The sequence below is a fragment of the Ylistrum balloti genome, unplaced genomic scaffold (genome assembly GCF_031769215.1).
Source record: "Ylistrum balloti isolate Yb309-2 unplaced genomic scaffold, AGI_CSIRO_Ybal_v1 Utg370652, whole genome shotgun sequence".
NCBI lineage: Eukaryota > Metazoa > Mollusca > Bivalvia > Pectinida > Pectinidae > Ylistrum > Ylistrum balloti.
Genome location: NW_026782396.1, coordinates 399624 through 422594, shown reverse-complemented (window position 1 = coordinate 422594; position 22971 = coordinate 399624). Strand labels below are relative to the sequence as shown.

At 36.3% G+C, this 22971-nt stretch overlaps 1 protein-coding gene across 1 annotated transcript in view; it reads right to left on the bottom strand.

Annotated features, from left to right (window-relative positions):
- Positions 1–20018, bottom strand: part of LOC132557266 (voltage-dependent T-type calcium channel subunit alpha-1G-like) — a 212357-nt gene extending 192339 nt beyond the window's left edge. The window contains exon 1 of the mRNA XM_060221755.1: positions 19792–20018. Within this exon, the coding sequence (XP_060077738.1) occupies positions 19792–20018 (227 nt within the window). The remainder of the gene's footprint in view (positions 1–19791) is intronic.
- Positions 20019–22971: the final 2953 nt, after the last annotated feature.

The window sequence follows — 22971 nt, the reverse complement described above, 5'->3', positions numbered from 1 at the left end:
CAAATGGAACTGGATATAGAGAGAAATGGAAGTGGGACAGACAACAAATAGACAGAATGCAGTTACCATAACCTATTCCAATCAAATTATCAATATACAAGATATATTTGAGAAACACTAGGCATCTGGGGGGTGGGGAGGGGGGAGCTAGGACATTTTATTGAAAGGCATTTTTAAAATCCATCATATCGAAGGTGTAGAAGATGTGTGGTATCCTGTGAAAGGTCATTAGGAATGCATGAAGAAAGAAAACTCCAAAAGGGTGTTACATACTGATTGGTACAGAGATATATATAGAAGATTCTCTACATATTAAGTAAAGTGATATCAAACAAAAGCATATGTGTAGTGCCCAAAACTATTTTAATCATTGAAGTCCAGTAACTCTGAACATGAAGTCCATAGAGCCTGTATTACTCACATGGATCTTAAAGCCCAGCAATGTCATACATGCCTATAGGTTGGGTATTTCAAATATTTCCAAATTAAAGCTATGTCACTTTACCTGTTTGATGGGACAATACCAATGGGTAAATTCATTACTGTATTTCTCTTATGATTCCCAGAAAGAGTTTATATAGTTATAGGGTAAATATCTCTATTATATCAGAAATATGACCCAGAAATAATGTCCCTTGAGGTGTGGGTGTCCAAAGATATAACACGAAAACAAAGTCCCTTGGAGTAGGCCCAAATCCCTGAGCCAATTCTTACATCACCTTTGTGCTTATCTCTTTATGCCCATCAATGCTAAACATGATTCAAACCAAATGCGGACAAAATCCAATCATTCCTATAGAATTTGCTCTGTTTTTCCTAGTGACTCCCCCCCCCTCCCCTCCCCCCCTCCCTCTCCACTCCTCTTCCCTCTTTTCACCTAAACATGATTCTAAGCAAATTTGGACAAATCATTCCTACATGAGGAGTATGATTTTAAAGAGTTTGTTCAATTTCACATATTGGCCCTGCCAATCCTGCCCCAGAGGGCTGAGATCCACCGTTTATTCACAATTGATTTTCCTTCACTCGAAGATGCTTCTGACCAAATATGGGCAAAATCCAGCCATTACTACAGGAGGAGTAGGATTTTAAAGAATTTGCTCTATTTCTCATATTGGACCCTACCACTCCTGCCCCTCTCACCCCAGGGGGCCAAGATCTCCCATTTATACAAAATTGATTTTCCTTCACCCAAAGATGCTTTCGATCAAATTTGATCTAAATCCCCTCAGTCATTCATGACTAGTACAGTTTTGCAGAAAAAAATGATGGACAGACAACAGTATCTCTATAGCTGACTTTCCAAATTTGACAGTAGAAATCAAAGTTATTCAATGAAAATTTAAAGCCCTGTAATTCTGGCAAATATTAATGAATTTTGACGAATATCAAACTCAACCAAATCTTGTTGATATAAAACAATATACAAAATTTGGTTCAAATCTGATAAAAAATCTATTTGACAGAAACCATGAAACAGACCAACAGATAAATAAACATACAGACCAAAATACAAAATAGCCCCTGATATTCAATTTTGGGGACATAAAAACTCTAAGAATATATATGGAAACCTTAGATAAAAGAAAAGAAGACCAGGTGATCCACAATGACAAATATATTCTACTTCATTGATGATGCCGACCATGAAAATCTAGGTCAAATCTGCTACCTCTCTGGGACAGACAAATCAAATTATTGAGTATTGAATTGACAAGTTGAATAAAGCACCTTGAGAGCTTCTCATCCACAAATAGTGTTTCATTCTAAAATGTTCCATCAGAGCCCCCATCACAGAATCTCATCACACATGAACACACTCAACACTAACTATGTTCTATCAGAGCCCCCATCACAGAATCTCATCACACAGGAACACACTCAACACTAACTGTGTTCTATCAGAGCCCCAATCACAGAATCTCATCACACAGGAACACACTCAACACTAACTGTTCTATCAGAGCCCCCATCACAGAATCTCATCACACAGGAACACACTCAACACTAACTGTGTTCTATCAGAGCCCCCATCTCATCACACAGGAACACACTCAACACTAACTGTGTTCTATCAGAGCCCCCATCACAGAATCTCATCACACAGGAACACACTCAACACTAACATGTTCTGACTTGTGCTAAAGAATTGGAACAATTTTCCTCACCTTCACAGTCTTGTAAAGATCAAGTCAGCACATAATACACATTGCCCACATTCTCAAGGTAAATTATCAGGGTCTAAAAACTTTCAACAACAAGCAGCGTAATGGTGTTGTGAAGAATGCTTAATTTACAAAACAAGGACAGTGAATTATGTAAACACACAATAGAAATTCCGAGCTAGCCAATCTGGGCTTCTGTTGCCATTTGTTTCCAGGTATCTAGCAATGCTTTGCTACACACAATACATTCTTATAAACATTTCATTTGTTAAACCTGACAAAAACAATAATAACAACAACAGGGAACATTTAAAAAGAAAAAAAACCTTCATGTGTTAAATTCACAAACCACAAAATTGTCCATTAATGAGTATCCAACTTCCATAAGAGGAACAGCATTTCATTGTAACAATCAGACCAGAACTGGACTATTTCTGTACAGTAGGTTAAAGATTGTGACATCAAGGTCAAGACTATTTCTATACATTATGATAAAGATTGTGAAATCCAGGTCAAGACTATTTCTATACATTATGATAAAGATTGTGACATCAAGGTCAAGACTATTTCTATACATCATGATAAAGATTGTGACATCAAGGTCAAGACTATTTCTATACATTTTGATAAAGATTGTGACATCGAGGTCAAGACTATTTCTATACATAATGATAAAAATTGTGACATCCAGGTCAAGACTATTTCTATACATTATGATAAAGATTGTGACATCCAGGTCAAGACTATTTCTATACATAATGATAAAGATTGTGACATCCAGGTCAAGACTATTTCTATACATAATGATAAAGATTGTGACATCCAGGTCAAGACTATTTCTATACATAATGATAAAGATTGTGACATCCAGGTCAAGACTATTTCTATACATTATGATAAAGATTGTGACATCCAGGTCAAGACTATTTCTGTACAGTAGGTTAAAGATTGTGACATCCAGGTCAAGACTATTTCTATACATTATGATAAAGATTGTGACATCAAGGTCAAGACTATTTCTATACATAATGATAAAGATTGTGACATCCAGGTCAAGACTATTTCTATACATAATGATAAAGATTGTGACATCCAGGTCAAGACTATTTCTATACATTATGATAAAGATTGTGACATCCAGGTCAAGACTATTTCTGTACAGTAGGTTAAAGATTGTGACATCCAGGTCAAGACTATTTCTATACATTATGATAAAGATTGTGACATCAAGGTCAAGACTATTTCTATACATAATGATAAAGATTGTGACATCCAGGTCAAGACTATTTCTATACATAATGATAAAGATTGTGACATCAAGGTCAAGACTATTTCTATACATTATGATAAAGATTGTGACATCCAGGTCAAGACTATTTCTGTACAGTAGGTTAAAGATTGTGACATCAAGGTCAATACTATTTCTATACATTATGATAAAGATTGTGACATCAAGGTCAAAACTATTTCTATACATAATGATAAAGATTGTGACATCCAGGTCAAGACTATTTCTATACATAATGATAAAGATTGTGACATCCAGGTCAAGACTATTTCTATACATAATGATAAAGATTGTGACATCAAGATCAAGACTATTTCTATACATAATGATAAAGATTGTGACATCCAGGTCAAGACTATTTCTATACATTATGATAAAGATTGTGACATCCAGGTCAAGACTATTTCTATACATAATGATAAAGTTTGTGACATCAAGGTCAAATATTGCGACATCAAGGTCAAGACTATTTCTATATAATATGATTAAGACAATTAAATTCATGATGATTCTTTAGTGACTTTCTAAACATATGAATATTGGTTTTATTTGAGATGTGTTTGGGTGTTTTCTGGTTGGTGTACTAACTGAGATTACCCTGGGATGTGACACATTACAGGAAAGGCTACACCAGACAACACTTCAATGCAGCCATGATAATATCAAGTACTAATTTGATTTGCCAATGTGCATGCTTGATTGGAATGTAACCAGCATATTGCACAGTGCATAATTGCATTATGCTCCCACATTTCCTCAAAGTTCTATGTCACAAGGCTGCAGTCATGTACTAGTATGGAACCTTACTCCCAGACAAAGCAGCACAAATGGACTAAAATCACTTCTCTTCCCACGGGTGCCACTACTTCATTTTGATGAAACTGACTTTACTGAGAACATATCTTATCTGTATAATTTGTGAACAGCTTGTCAGGCCTCAAACTGATGCTACTGCCAATGTAGGCCCAGACTTATGCTATGTCTCTACCTGTAGGTTCAGATCTAGGCTGTAACACTGCTATCACCTCATCCCTAACTCACTACCTGTAGGTTCAGATCTTGGCTGTAACATTGCTTGCTCTCACCTCATCCCTAACTCACTACCTGTAGGTTCAGATCTAGGCTGTAACACTGCTGTCACCTCATCCCTAACTCACTACCTGTAGGTTCAGATCTTGGCTGTAACATTGCTTGCTCTCACCTCATCCCTAACTCACTACCTGTAGGTTCAGATCTAGGCTGTAACACTGCTGTCACCTCATCCCTAACTCACTACCTGTAGGTTCAGATCTAGGCTGTAACACTGCTGTCACCTCATCCCTAACTCACTACCTGTAGGTTCAGATCTAGGCTGTAACACTGTCACCTCATCCCTAACTCACTACCTGTAGGTTCAGATCTAGGCTGTAACATTGCTCTCACCTCATCCCTAACTCACTACCTGTAGGTTCAGATCTAGGCTGTAACATTTCTCTCACCTCATCCCTAACTCACTACCTGTAGGTTCAGATCTAGGCTGTAACATTGCTCTCACCTCATCCCTAACTCACTACCTGTAGGTTCAGATCTAGGCTGTAACATTGCTCTCACCTCATCCCTAACTCACTACCTGTAGGTTCAGATCTAGGCTGTAACATTGCTCTCACCTCATCCCTAACTCACTACCTGTAGGTTCAGATCTAGGCTGTAACATTGCTCTCACCTCATCCCTAACTCACTACCTGTAGGTTCAGATCTAGGCTGTAACATTGCTCTCACCTCATCCCTAACTCACTACCTGTAGGTTCAGATCTAGGCTGTAACATTGCTCTCACCTCATCCCTAACTCACTACCTGTAGGTTCAGATCTAGGCTGTAACATTGCTCTCACCTCATCCCTAACTCACTACCTGTAGGTTCAGATCTAGGCTGTAACATTGCTCTCACCTCATCCCTAACTCACTACCTGTAGGTTCAGATCTAGGCTGTAACATTGCTCTCACCTCATCCCTAACTCACTACCTGTAGGTTCAGATCTAGGCTGTAACATTGCTCTCACCTCATCCCTAACTCACTACCTGTAGGTTCAGATCTAGGCTGTAACATTGCTCTCACCTCATCCCTAACTCACTACCTGTAGGTTCAGATCTAGGCTGTAACATTGCTCTCACCTCATCCCTAACTCACTACCTGTAGGTTCAGATCTAGGCTGTAACATTGCTCTCACCTCATCCCTAACTCACTACCTGTAGGTTCAGATCTAGGCTGTAACATTGCTCTCACCTCATCCCTAACTCACTACCTGTAGGTTCAGATCTAGGCTGTAACATTGCTCTCACCTCATCCCTAACTCACTACCTGTAGGTTCAGATCTAGGCTGTAACATTGCTCTCACCTCATCCCTAACTCACTACCTGTAGGTTCAGATCTAGGCTGTAACATTGCTCTCACCTCATCCCTAACTCACTACCTGTAGGTTCAGATCTAGGCTGTAACATTGCTCTCACCTCATCCCTAACTCACTACCTGTAGGTTTAATTTTCCTATATAAACTCTTCCATCCATGAAGAGTATTTAACAGGTTCTATCATATCTGGGTATTAAGTAGATTTTTTTTAATTGGAGTGAAGTTGACTCCTTTGGGTCCAGTCATTCAGTCCTTTAGAGTCAATCAGGGTCAACATGTGCATATCATCTGCCATCCTAAACAAATAATTTTAACCAAATAAAATATCACCCCTTTTGTGCAACAACCCTTGGGCCCCTGATGGGAAGGAACCATATATTTATAACTTTGTTTCACCTTTGGCCATAGAAGGTTCCTTCAAAATTGAAATTGATTCAGGGTTTTTCAAGAAGAAGTAAAAAATTTAAAAAGAGGCCCAGGGGCTTAACAGGTCACCTAACTCAGAAACTGGAACAGTTGGGATGAACGTATGGAATAGAGGAGAGAATATGAGAAATGCTACCAGTTCAGGGACAGAAAAGTTGTAGCTAGGGTGATGAGATTTACAGAATAAAGAGTTTTACTGATGTTGTAGCTAGGGTCATGAGATTTACAGAATAAAGAGTTTTACTGATGTTGTAGCTAGGGTCATGAGATTTACAGAATAAAGAGTTTTACTGATGTTGTAGCTAGGGTGATGAGAGTTACAGAATAAAGAGTTTTACTGATGTTGTAGCTAGGGTCATGAGATTTACAGAATAAGAGTTTTACTGATGTTGTAGCTAGGGTCATGAGATTTACAGAATAAAGAGTTTTACTGATGTTGTAGCTAGGGTCATGAGATTTACAGAATAAAGAGTTTTACTGATGTTGTAGCTAGGGTCATGAGAGTTACAGAATAAAGAGTTTTACTGATGTTGTAGCTAGGGTCATGAGATTTACAGAATAAAGAGTTTTACTGTTGTTGTAGCTAGGGTCATGAGATTTACAGAATAAAGAGTTTTACTGATGTTGTAGCTAGGGTCATGAGATTTACAGAATAAAGAGTTTTACTGATGTTGTAGCTAAGGTCATGAGATTTACAGAATAAAGAGTTTTACTGATGTTGTAGCTAGGGTCATGAGATTTACAGAATAAAGAGTTTTACTGATGTTGTAGCTAAGGTCATGAGATTTACAGAATAAAGAGTTTTACTGATGTTGTAGCTAGGGTCATGAGATTTACAGAATAAAGAGTTTTATTGATGTTGTAGCTAGGGTGATGAGATTTACAGAATAAAGAGTTTTACTGATGTTGTAGCTAGGGTCATGAGAGTTACAGAATAAAGAGTTTTACTGATGTTGTAGCTAGGGTCATGAGATTTACAGAATAAAGAGTTTTACTGATGTTGTAGCTAGGGTAATGAGATTTACAGAATAAAGAGTTTTACTGATGTTGTAGCTAGGGTGATGAGATTTACAGAATAAAGAGTTTTACTGATGTTGTAGCTAGGGTCATGAGAGTTACAGAATAAAGAGTTTTACTGATGTTGTAGCTAGGGTCATGAGATTTACAGAATAAAGAGTTTTACTGATGTTGTAGCTAGGGTCATGAGATTTACAGAATAAAGAGTTTTACTGATGTTGTAGCTAGGGTCATGAGATTTACAGAATAAAGAGTTTTACTGATGTTGTAGCTAGGGTCATGAGATTTACAGAATAAAGAGTTTTACTGATGTTGTAGCTAGGGTCATGAGATTTACAGAATAAAGAGTTTTACTGATGTTGTAGCTAGGGTCATGAGAGTTACAGAATAAAGAGTTTTACTGATGTTGTAGCTAGGGTAATGAGATTTACAATTCTGTAAATCCTGAATATATCCTTCTAACAATAAAGAATATTTGATTCTTCCATATTTGGTTATTGAGAAAATGTAGAAATTTTGTTAATTTGATCCTTTTTGGCAATGCTAATCAGTCCCTTGGGGTCAGCCAGGGACAGCCAGGGACAGCCAGGGCCAATATGTGCATTACATTTCACTGTCATCCAATATCAATTCATAACAAGTTTGATCTATTTTCAATGGAAAAACATGCTCATCAATATAATTTTCCTATATATATGAAAGTTAACTTTACTCTCTCCCAAGGAGAAATTGTGTGTCCAGGGATCATAAAATTGACATTTTAGGTAAATCACCATAATACCCTTCCATCCACAAAGATTATATAATTTACCATTTAAGGGCACTGAGAAAAAGATTTTTGAAATTTCAGTCAATTTGATCCTTTGTGGTTTCATCCCCAAGGCCAGAGGGGGTCGAGAACTTCATAATTTACATTTTTGGTGCACCTTTGTCATGGAAGGTTTCCGTCAAACTAATGAATTAATTTGTTCATGGGTTTTCTAGAAGAAGTTAAAAATATGTAAAGTTTACAAACGTATGATGGACAATGGATGACAGAAAATGCTGGACAAAAGGATATCACAATAGGTCAGCACAGAGGTACAATGGATGATGAATGACAGTTGACAAAAGGATATCACAATAGGTCAGCACAGGGGTACAATGGAGGATGAATGACAGTTGACAAAAGGATATCACAACAGGTCAGCACAGAGGTACAATGGATGATGAATGACAGTTGACAGAAGGATATCACAATAGGTCAGCACAGAGGTACAATGGAGGATGAATGACAGTTGACAAAAGGATATCACAATAGGTCAGCACAGAGGTACAATGGATGACAGAAAATGCTGGACAAAAGGATATCACAATAGGTCAGCACAGAGGTACAATGGAGGATGAATGACAGTTGACAGAAGGATATCACAATAGGTCAGCACAGGGGTACAATGGAGGATGAATGACAGTTGACAAAAGGATATCATAACAGGTCAGCACAGAGGTACAATGGATGGTGAATGACAGTTGACAAAAGGATATCACAATAGGTCAGCACAGAGGTACAATGGAGGATGAATGACAGTTGACAGAAGGATATCACAATAGGTCAGCACAGAGGTACAATGGATGACAGAAAATGCTGGACAAAAGGATATCACAATAGGTCAGCACAGAGGTACAATGGATGATGAATGACAGTTGACAGAAGGATATCACAATAGGTCAGCACAGAGGTACAATGGAGGATGAATGACAGTTGACAAAAGGATATCACAATAGGTCAGCACAGAGGTACAATGGAGGATGAATGACAGTTGACAAAAGGATATCACAATAGGTCAGCACAGAGGTACAATGGATGATGAATGACAGTTGACAAAACGGATTCACAATAGGTCAGCACAGAGGTACAATGGAGGATGAATGACAGTTGACAGAAGGGATTCACAATAGGTCAGCACAGAGGTACAATGGAGGATGAATGACAGTTGACAAAAGGATATCACAACAGGTCAGCACAGAGGTACAATGGAGGATGAATGACAGTTGACAGAAGGGATCCACAATAGGTCAGCACAGAGGTACAATGGATGACAGAAAATGCTGGACAAAAGGATATCACAACAGGTCAGCACAGAGGTACAATGGATGATGAATGACAGTTGACAGAAGGATATCACAATAGGTCAGCACAGAGGTACAATGGAGGATGAATGACAGTTGACAAAAGGATATCACAATAGGTCAGCACAGAGGTACAATGGATGATGAATGACAGTTGACAAAACGGATTCACAACAGGTCAGCACAGAGGTACAATGGAGGATGAATGACAGTTGACAGAAGGGATTCACAATAGGTCAGCACAGAGGTACAATGGATGATGAATGACAGTTGACAAAACGGATTCACAACAGGTCAGCACAGAGGTACAATGGAGGATGAATGACAGTTGACAGAAGGGATCCACAATAGGTCAGCACAGAGGTACAATGCAGGATGAATGACAGTTGACAAAAGGATATCACAATAGGTCAGCACAGAGGTACAATGGAAGATGAATGACAGTTGACAGAAGGGATTCACAATAGGTAGCCATGAGACTTTGTCTCAAGTGGACCACATATATATAGACAGTGAACAATGCAGCATTGAAGATTTTCTTATACAACATTTCACTCTACACCCTGTTCTGACTGGCGACATGCAACATGTGCAGGAATATTTTATTAATTGTGTAGAATTCAGGTCAACATTCCAACTTTAATCAAGACTGGCACCCAACATTTCTGGTGAAGGTCAATTAAAGGTCAAATGTTTCAAAACAAGTCTATTTACCTGATCAGTATATAATAATTAGTCTCCATGGACAAGAATCCTGGAGTAATTACCTTGAGGTAATATATCTAAATAAGAGATGGCTTCTCACTGTCTACCTTTACCTATTCATTTTCATGGCTACTCCCAGCATTGGTTGTCATGGCTACTCCTAGCATTGGTTGTCATATCTACTTCCAGTATTAGTTATCATGGCTACTCTCAGACTTTGTTGTAATGGCTACTCTCAGTCTTTGTTGTAATGGCTACTCTCAGTCTTTGTTGTAATGGCTACTCTCAGACTTTGTTGTAATGGCTACTCTTTGTTGTAATGGCTACTCTCAGTCTTTGTTGTAATGGCTACTCTCAGTCTTTGTTGTAATGGCTACTCTTTGTTGTAATGGCTACTCTTTGTTGTAATGTTTGTTGTAATGGCTACTCTCAGTCTTTGTTGTAATGGCTACTCTCAGCCTTTGTTTTAAGGGCTACTCTTTGTTGTAATGGCTACTCTCAGTCTTTTTTGTAATGGCTACTCTCAGTCTTTGTTGTAATGGCTACTCTCAGTCATTGTTGTAATGGTTACTTTTTGTTGTAATGGCTACTCTCAGTCTTTGTTGTAATGGCTACTCTCAGTCTTTGTTGTAATGGCTACTCTCAGTCTTTGTTGTAATGGCTACTCTTTGTTGTAATGGCTACTCTCAGTCTTTGTTGTAATGGCTACTCTCAGTCTTTGTTGTAATGGTTACTCTTTATTGTAATGGCTACTCTCAGTCTTTGTTGTAATGGCTACTCTCAGTCTTTGTTGTAATGGCTACTCTTTGTTGTAATGGCTACTCTCAGTCTTTGTTGTAATGGCTACTCTCAGTCTTTGTTGTAATGGCTACTCTCAGTCATTGTTGTAATGGTTACTCTTTGTTGTAATGGCTACTCTCAGTCTTTGTTGTAATGGCTACTCTCAGTCTTTGTTGTAATGGCTACTCTCAGTCATTGTTGTAATGGCTACTCTCAGTCTTTGTTGTAATGGCTACTCTTTGTTGTAATGGCTACTCTCAGTCTTTGTTGTAATGGCTACTCTCAGTCTTTGTTGTAATGGCTACTCTCAGTCTTTGTTGTAATGGCTACTCTCAGTCATTGTTGTAATGGCTACTCTTTGTTGTAATGGCTACTCTCAGTCTTTGTTGTAGTGGCTACTCTCAGTCTTTGTTGTAATGGCTACTCTCAGTCTTTGTTGTAATGGCTTCTCCTAGTCATTGATATCATGACTATTTCCAGTCTTTGTTGTCAAGATTACTCAAATTCATAGCTACTCCAATCTTTTCTTGTTACAGCTACTCCCTTTTGTTGTCATGGCTACTCCCAGTCTAACTGTCATGACTGCGCCTTTTTGTTGTCATGACTACTCCCAGTCTAACTGTCATGGCTACTCCTTTTTGTTGTCTTAGTTGGCATGGCTACTCCACAACCTTCATTGTCATTACTACTCCCAGTCTTTGTTGTCATTGCAGCCAGCAGCCTTTGTTATCATGGCTACTCCACAACCTTTGTTATCATGGCTACTCCACAACCTTTATTGTCATGGCTACTCCACAACATTTATCGTCGTGGCTACTCGCAAACCTTTATTGTCATTACTACTCCCAGTGTTTGTTGTCATTGCAGCCTGCAGCCTTTGTTATCATGGCTACTCCACAACCTTTATTGTCATGGCTACTTCACAACCTTTATCGTCATGGCTACTCCACAACCTTTATTGTCACGACTACTCCCAGTCTTTGTTGTCACTGCAGCCTGTAGCCTTTGTTATTATTGCTACTCCACAACTTTTGTTGTCATGGCTACTCCACAACCTTAATTGTCATGGCTACTCCACAACCTTTATTGTCATGACTACTCCACAACCTTTATTGTCATGACTGCTCCACAACCTTTATTGTCATGGCTACTCCACAACCTTTACTGTCATGGCTACTCCACAACCTTTATTGTCATGGCTACTCTATAACCTTTATATTCATGGTGACTCCCAGTCTTATTTCACACAGTTACCCCCTGCTTTTGTTGCCATGGCTACCCCAAAACTTTCAATTGATAGCCATTCCCAGTGACGATTGTGATGGCTGCCCATAGAATTGGTTGTAATGCCAACTCCCACCTGTGGTTGTCATGGGTATGTTTCAACCTTGGTTGTCAAGTCTCCCTGTAGGTTCTTTTGATGATGTTGGTTTCAATACAATAGTGGACTCATGAGCACTATCATTTCCAGATCTATGTGTTGCCTGTGTAAAACACAGGACACATTTGGTCTCCATGGATACCAGTCTGCTGAATTAGTCACCATTGTACACAGAACAAGACCTTAATCAAGTGGTGACCTGAATCATTAATTTCAACGAAAACCAGGCAGCAGCTAAAACCTCAGTAAACTAATCTTCTACCACTGACCTTTTATAGTTTTGTTGCAGTTCGAAGAAAACAAGAAGTTCATTATTTTTTGTTTTTATTTTCAAAATTTGTTATGTCTCATTGAGTTATTGATAGAACTAGTGTTGGAGCAAGGATTTGTAGCAGAAGTCCTTCATTATGGATTGAAGTGTAGGTAACACAGGATGCAATATGAACATTTTGTAGGATTTCTAATTTTTGCCTGTTGAAGTTAAGGTTAAAGGAATGTCAAATACAGGTAACAGTGAGCCTGTTTTCATACATCACATACTACTGTAAATCGCTTCGTGTATATTTTATTTCAGGATCATACTTCTTATTTGTGAATAAATGATTTCACGAATGATGATCTAGACTTTTGTGATGGAGTATAAGATATATGGAATCCAATATCGATAACCTAATTAGCATGGATTTCATCAAGAAATATTTCTGTACAAATAACCATGAGGGATTTGAATTCGTGATTGATTCTCCTTCCACATTAACAGGAAAACATATTCCATGCAAAATATAAGCCATCGACTGTAATCAGCTGATCTCTTTGAGATATGCCTGAATGTACTGCTGAAAAGTTTCATCAACTGACAACTTTCCAGGACCGCACCCCTCCAGGAGAAGTATTTCCGATAACTGATTTTTGGGCAAACATTGAATCATTTTCAGAGTGCAGTACTTTGATAAGAGACAAAGGAAAACATTATGTAAATAGTTGGCAATAAGGATAAGTATACATTTAGTATCTAATTAATATGCTATGTAATTAGTAAGTAATTAGTACATTCTATGTATGGTATTGTTAAGTATTACCATGTTAGAAGTATAATTGTAAATAAGCATGTTATATGTATATAATTTGTGAGTAATAAGTAGGTCATATATATGTAAATGGTTAGGTAATTAGTATATGTAGGTAATGGATAAGCAATTAGTATGTTTTAAGTAGGTAATTTGTATGTAGTTGGTAAGTTATTAGTATTTTGGAACATTTTCTTCAGGTTGATAATATCAATAGAATAGAAGGCCTTATAACACAGCCAGTAGAAGATTAGAGCGTGACGTCACCTTCATCTTATAACACAACCAGTAGAAGATTAGAGTGTGACGATGACTACACAGTCACCTTCATCTTATAACACAACCAGTAGAAGGTTAGAGTGTGACAATGACTACACTGTCACCTTCATCAGACAAATGACCAGTGTGGAGTGTACTAGCACTGCCGTACATAGTGTACGAGATCTACAATGTCACCTTCATCAGACAAATGACCAGTGTGGAGCGTACTACCACTGACGTACGTAGTGTACGAGATCTACATGGTCACCTTCATCAGACAAATGACCAGTGTGGAGTGTACTAGCACTGACGCAAGTTGTGTACAAGATCTACAATGTCACCTTCATCAGACAAATGACCAGTGTGGAGCGTACTACCACTGACGTACGTAGTGTACGAGATCTACATGGTCACCTTCATCAGACAAATGACCAGTGTGGAGTATACTAGCACTGATGCAAGTTGTGTACAAGATCTACATGGTCACCTTCATCAGAGAAATGACCAGTGTGGAGTGTACTAGCACTGACGTACGTAGTGTACGAGATCTACATGGTCACCTTCATCAGACAAATGACCAGTGTGGAGTGTACTAGCACTGACGCAAGTTGTGTACGAGATCTACATGGTCACCTTTATTAGACAAATGACCAGTGTGGAGTGTACTAACACTGATGTACGTAGTGTACGAGATCTACACTGTCACCTTCATCAGAAAAATGACCAGTGTGGAGTGTACTAGCACTGATGTAGGTAGTGTACGAGATCTACACGGTCACCTTCATCAGACAAATGGCCAGTGTGGAGCGTACTTACACTGACATACGTAGTGTGCGAGATCTACACAGTCACCTTCATCAGACAAATGACCAGTGTGGAGTGTACTAGCACTGACGTAGGTAGTGTACGAGATCTACACGGTCACCTTCATCAGACAAATGACCAGTGTGGAGCGTACTACCATTGATGTATATTGTGTACAAAATGGTAAGGAATTGACCAATTTTTTTGGCCGTACTTTGTCAAACTGTTATAAATATGTAATTGGTAAGTGATTAGCATGCTACCAGTACACAACTGATGAGTAATTCATATGTTATATGTATGTATTTTATAACTAATAACAAGTGTTATAAAAATGTAATTAATAGCTTATAATTGTAATCAATTGAAAAAACTCAGTCTGGATATGAAGACATCAAAAAGGTTCATACAGGACCTTTCAGTAAAGAGGCCAATGTCTCCTTACACTGTATCTGGGGAAAAGGAACATTTTACATGTCAGTGTACATAAGATAGACAAAATCAATTGAGAAGAAGTTCCATATTGTCAGTAATAAGTTTGACCAATTAAAAAGACATCAACACTTGAGGTAGATTTGTTTTCTAAATCACCAAACTGCCAACTTACAAATCATTAAACTTTCAACTCACAAATCATTAAACTTTCAACTCACAAATCATTAAACTTTCAACTCACAAATCATTAAACTTTTAACATTAAACTTTCAACTCACAAATCATTAAACTTTTAACAAACAAATCATTAAACTTTTAACAAACAAATCATTAAACTTTCAACTCAAAAATCATTAAACTTTCAACTCACAAATCATTAAACTTTTAACAAACAAATCATTAAACTTTCAACTCACAAATCATTAAACTTTCAACTCACAAATCATTAAACTTTTAACAAACAAATCATTAAACTTTCAACTCACAAATCATTAAACTTTCAACTCACAAATCATTAAACTTTCAACTCATTAAACTTTCAAACAAATCATTAAACTTTTAACAAACAAATCATTAAACTTTCAACTCAAAAATCATTAAACTTTCAACTCACAAATCATTAAACTTTTAACAAACAAATCATTAAACTTTCAACTCACAAATCATTAAACTTTCAACTCACAAATCATTAAACTTTTAACAAACAAATCATTAAACTTTTAACAAACAAATCATTAAACTTTCAACTCAAAAATCATTAAACTTTCAACTCACAAATCATTAAACTTTTAACAAACAAATCATTAAACTTTCAACTCACAAATCATTAAACTTTCAACTCACAAATCATTAAACTTTTAACAAACAAATCATTAAACTTTCAACTCACAAATCATTAAACTTTTAACAAACAAATCATTAAACTTCAAACAAAGATATAATTACATTTTATGGATGAAACAAATCATTAAACTTTAATGAAACAAATTATTAAACATTCAACAAACAAATTATCAAATTCTCAGTAAACAAATAATTGAACAGATAATTATAGACATCAATTAAAACATTTAACACCAACTAACAAACAATGGAACTTTGTACCAAATGATCATCAAACACCAAAACATCATCAAACACCAAAACATCATCAAACACCAAAACATCATTAAACACCAAAACATCATTAAACACCATATGATCACCAAACACCAAAAAATCATCAAACACCATATGATCACCAAACACCAAAAAATCATCAAACACCAAAACATCATCAAACACCAAAACATCATCAAACACCAAAACATCATCAAACACCAGAACATCATTAAACACCAAAACATCATTAAACACCATATGATCATCAAACACCAAAACATCATCAAACACCAAATGATCATCAAACACCAAAACATCATTAAACACCAAATGATCATCAAACACCAGAACATCATTAAACACCAAACGATCATCAAACACCAAAACATCATTAAACACCAAATGATCATCAAACACCAAAACATCATCAAACACCAAATGATCAGCAAACACCAAATGATCACCAAACACCAAAACATCATCAAACACCAAAACATCATCAAACACCAAAACATCATCAAACACCAAAACATCATCAAACACCAAAACATCATCAAACACCAAAACATCATCAAACACCAAAACATCATTAAACACCAAATGATCACCAAACACCAAAACATCATCAAACACCAAAAAATCATCAAACACCAAATCAAACACCAAAACATCATTAAACACCAAAACATCATCAAACACCAAAACATCATCAAACACCAAAACATCATCAAACACCAAAACATCATCAAACACCAAAACATCATTAAACACCATATGATCACCAAACACCAAAACATCATCAAACACCAAATGATCATCAAACACCAAAACATCATTAAACACCAAATGATCACCAAACACCAAAACATCATTAAACACCAAATGATCACCAAACACCAAAACATCATTAAACACCATATGATCACCAAACACCAAAACATCATCAAACACCAAATGATCATCAAACACCAAAACATCATTAAACACCAAATGATCACCAAACACCAAAACATCATTAAACACCAAATGATCATCAAACACCAAAACATCATTAAACACCAAATGATCACCAAACACCAAAACATCATCAAACACCAAATGATCATCAAACACCAAAACATCATTAAACACCAAATGATCACCAAACACCAAAACATCATCAAACAACAAAACATCATCAAACACCAAAACATCATCAAACACCAAAACATCATTAAACACCATATGATCACCAAACACCAAAACATCATCAAACACCAAAAAATCATTAAACATCAGACAAATCATTAACTTTGGACAAAGAAAACGAAACAAATCTTCAAGCATTAAATCAATAGATCTTAAACATCCCACAGAAGAAATAATTTTATACTAAATAAACAAACAGATCTTAAACATCCCACAGAAGAAATAATTTTATACTAAATAAACAAACAGATCTTTAACATCCCACAGAAGAAATAATTTTATACTAAATAAACAAACAGACCTTAAACATCCCATAGAAGAAATAATTTTATACTAAATAAACAAACAGATCTTAAACATCCCACAGAAGAAATAATTTTATACTAAATCAACAAACAGATCTTAAACATCCCACAGTAGAAATAATTTTATACTAAATAAACAAACAGACCTTAAACATCCCATAGAAGAAATAATTTTATATTAAATCAACATCACCATATTACACAGGTTTATCACTCAGCTAAAATCATTGTATTCTGTTATAAGAGTGGTAATATGCCCTAAACCTATTCCTGATGTTTATCATGATTGTACCAGATCACAAGATACAGCAGTAAACAAACCGATCACAAGATACAGCAGTAAACAAACCAACCACAAGATACAGCATTAAGATACTGTACCAGAACTGATCACAACATACAGCAGTAAACAAACCAACCACAGGATACAGCAGTAAGATACTGTACCAGAACTGATCACAAGATACAGCAGTAATATACTGTACCAGAACTGATCACAAGACACAGCAATAAGATACTGTACCAGAACTGATCACAAGATACTGCAGTAAGATACTGTACCAAGATACTGTACCAGAACTGATCACAAGATACAGCATTAAGATACTGTACCAGAACTGATCACAAGATACAGCATTAAGATACTGTACCAGAACTGATCACAAGACACAGCAATAAGATACTGTACCAGAACTGATCACAAGACACAGCAGTAAGATACTGTACCAGAACTGATCACAAGACACAGCAATAAGATACTGTACCAGAACTGATCACAAGATACAGCAATAAGATACTGTACCAGAACTGATCACAACATACAGCAGTAAGATACTGTACCAGAACTGATCACAACATACAGCAGTAAGATACTGTACCAGAACTGATCACAAGATACAGCATTAAGATACTGTACCAGAACTGATCACAGAATACAACAGTAAGATACTGTACCAGAACTGATCACAAGATACAGCAATAAGATACTGTACCAGAACTGATCACAAGATACAGCAGTAAGATACTGTACCAGAACTGATCACCAGATACAGCAGTAAACAAACCGATCACAAGATACAGCAGTAAACAAAGCAACCACAAGATACAGCATTAAGATACTGTACCAGAACTGATCACCAGATACAGCAGTAAGATACTGTACCAGAACTGATCACAAGATACAGCATTAAGATACTGTACCAGAACTGATCACAGAATACAACAGTAAGATACTGTACCAGAACTGATCACAAGATACAGCAGTAAGATACTGTACCAGAACTGATCACAACATACAGCAGTAAACAAACCAATCTCAGGATACAGCAGTAAGATACTGTACCAGAACTGATCCCAAGATACAGCAGTAAACAAACCGATCACAAGATACAGCAGTAACCAAAGCAACCACAAGATACAGCATTAAGATACTGTACCAGAACTGATCACAACATACAGCAGTAAGATACTGTACCAGAACTGATCACAGGATACAGCAGTAAGATACTGTACCAGAACTGATCACCAGATACAGCATTAAGATACTGTACCAGAACTGATCACCAGATACAGCATTAAGATACTGTACCAGAACTGATCACAAGATACAGCAGTAAGATACTGTACCAGAACTGATCACAAGACACAGCAGTAAGATACTGTACCAGAACTGATCACAACATACAGCAGTAAACAAACCAATCTCAGGATACAGCAGTAAGATACTGTACCAGAACTGATCACAAGATACAGCAGTAAGATACTGTACCAGAACTGATCACAAGACACAGCAGTAAGATACTGTACCAGAACTGATCACAAGACACAGCAGTAAGATACTGTACCAGAACTGATCACAAGACACAGCAGTAAGATACTGTTAAAGGTGCTCACACACAAGGTTGTTTATACTGTGCTCATTCCTATTTCTCTGTGTCTGTAGTGACTGATAATGATGTGGTTATAAAAATAAAGGGATGCATAAAAATAAACGAGATCATTGATATTAGAAATCAAATAGGTAGTAAATATACAATGTTTTCTATGTACTTCTGTTTACAATATCCAGAAGTCAATTTAGGCCAAAGCTTCTGAAACAATTCGGTGAAACTCATTTCAGAAGATATTGTACAGATGGCACCTCTTGCAGGTAAGTAAGATAAACAATGCTTGTTTTTATAAGATTTTATAAAGACTCAATTTTCCTGTGTATTTTTATGCATGTTAAGGTGTACAGCAAACATGTAGCATATATAGTCTAAAGCTAATTAACAAACAAAGCGGTATACAGAGGTAGGGGCCACTACAGTGTAAACTAGTATACAGAGGTAGGGGCCACTATGTGTAAACAAAGATACAACTTTAAGGACTTACCCGGCCAGCACGATGAAACAGTCCAGGCGGTTCCAGGAATCATCTAGGTAGGTTAACTTGCCCCATAGTCCCATTGCCACAATTTTGATAATCATCTCGATGGCAAAAAATGCAAAGATGAAGTGGTCAAACTTCTCAAGAACTTGACATCGCATTGTATCACAGACTTGGTCTTCACAAGGTTGGTACATCCCCAGTGTCACACAGTTGAGAAGAATGACTGCCATACTGATCCGCTCAAACCATGTATACAGTGTTAAGGATCATAATTGTAAACAAATGGAATAAAAATCAGTGCTCTTTGACTATTTTTTGCAAGGAAACATATAATTGATCTCATTCTAAATAAGAGATTACAATAAACAAGAGGCCCAGAGGGCCTGTATTATTTAACGATACTTTTTTAAGCTAAACATACTCAGTACGCATAGCCTATTGCGTCGGCCTTTCAGACAAAATTTACCGATCCTGGCCTTCTCATTGGCTGTAATATCAAAAAGAGTTAGAGCCCTCTAGCGGCAATTTTCTGCGTAAATAATGCCGCGATTTTTCAAATCGCTATTTTAAAAGCATCCAAAATTAGTTTATTTTTCCAATAACAATACGATTACTATATATTTAAAAAAAAGAAGCACAGTGTGGTTGAACTATTGATAAATTTTGAATAATATATTTTACAGAATTCTCGACATTACGTAAGCGTACAGAACACTGTACGTGCGAGTTGGCGCCATGATAAGAAGCTAGTCTGGGGGCTTGGTTTGAATTATCAACTAACAGCACTTATAAACAAACAAAACTTACAAACAGAACATCAATTTTGCTTTAATCCTTGTCGTTGTGGCAAGATCGTCTTAATATATAACATCACTTTACCTCATTAGACGTCACAAAATTGGACCGTTCGTCCTACGCGCACACCCGAAGATATGACACTTTTTCAGGATTTTCACACCCACCGCCATGACACTTTTTCAAGTTTCAAGAAGATAAAAAGTTTGCGCTTCGTAGGCAAGGTACATTTGGTGCTCATGATTTATGAATGATATATTTTTAATACTGTACTCTGATCATGATGTTGACTTTGTTATAACTTATATTTTTTACGTTTTAGTTTTATTCGATGAAGGTTGATTGTGCTGATTTCTCAAGGTTAATGTGTATCAAAGTTCCTTAAAATGAAAATATTCCTTCAAATAAAGCGCGTATAAAAAAAACCCCAAAAAATTCATGTTTATAATTATCAATTAACTAAAACAAAATATTTCCATAACATATTTATTCATTTAGCATGTCATGGTGACATTATCTAATGCATTGGAGATCAACAATAGTAGTACCTATAGTGAAAATATTGTAAATTTTGTATATATATGGAAGTCTGGTTTAATCTCATAGAACTATGCCTTTATAGACATAATTACTGGAAGAAAAGTCTAACCATGATACTTCAAGGAAGATAGGCATGTAAATACATTTAATGTAATTACTTACACTTTTATCTATCTGAAATGCTGTGTACACCTTATCTACTTTCCTCAACTACAAATATAATTATAATAAGTAAGGACTATTACTTTGCAATACATTCAAAACAAAGAAGTAGGTATAAAGTCCTTTCGATTTGTTTAAATCCTCATTTTGATAGGATAGTAATTGCAACATCTTGGGTATTTCAAAGGTTTTATTTACTCAACTTCATCATAGAGCTATTTATCATTTGGCTTGTTGGCGATAAATATATGGTTGTGTGTATTTTGTTTTTACCTATTTTGATTTGTTCACATTATTGTCGTCAAATTTGAAATAAGAATTAAAGAAGATATAAAATCGCTTAAAATTAAGAAAAATAGCCTCTGGTTCTCTCATTTTAGTAATTTTTGCATTCCAAAGTGTAGGAGTATGGGGAAAGTAATATAGCTTAGCGGTTATTTGTGAACATTTTTCAATACGTTTAGCCTCTCAGTACTTTCAGTACTTTGATTTACAGAGTGTACATGATAAATATCCGCTGTACCTGACAAACATTAACTTCTTTCCCTGAACACTATTAACTACCTGACAAACATTAACTTCTTTCCCTGTACACTATTAACTACCTGACAAACATTAACTTCTTTCCCTGTACACTATTAACTACCTGACAAACATTAACTTCTTTCCCTGTACACTATTAACTACCTGACAAACATTAACGACTTTCCCTGTACACTATTAACTACCTGACAAACATTAACTTCTTTCCCTGAACACTATTAAGTACCTGACAAACATTAACTTCTTTCCCTGTACACTATTAACTACCTGACAAACATTAACTTCTTTCCCTGTACACTATTAACTACCTGACAAACATTAACTTCTTTCCCTGAACACTATTAACTACCTGACAAACATTAACTTCTTTCCCTGTACACTATTAACTACCTGACAAACATTAACTTCTTTCCCTGTACACTATTAACTACCTGACAAACATTAACTTCTTTCCCTGAACACTATTAAGTACCTGACAAACATTAACTTCTTTCCCTGAACACTATTAAGTACCTGACAAACATTAACTTCTTTCCCTGTACACTATTAACTACCTGACAAACATTAACTTCTTTCCCTGTACACTATTAACTACCTGACAAACATTAACTTCTTTCCCTGTACACTATTAACTACCTGACAAACATTAACTTCTTTCCCTGAACACTATTAAGTACCTGACAAACATTAACTTCTTTCCTTGTACACTATTAACTACCTGACAAACATTAACTTCTTTCCCTGTACACTATTAACTACCTGACAAACATTAACTTCTTTCCCTGTACACTATTAACTACCTGACAAACATTAACTTCTTTCCCTGTACACTATTAACTACCTGACAAACATTAACTTCTTTCCCTGTACACTATTAACTACCTGACAAACATTAACTTCTTTCCCTGAACACTATTAACTACCTGACAAACATTAACTTCTTTCCCTGTACACTATTAAGTACCTGACAAACATTAACTTCTTTCCCTGAACACTATTAACTACCTGACAAACATTAACTTCTTTCCCTGTACACTATTAACTACCTGACAAACATTAACTTCTTTCCCTGTACACTATTAACTACCTGACAAACATTAACTTCTTTCCCTGTACACTATTAACTACCTGACAAACATTAAC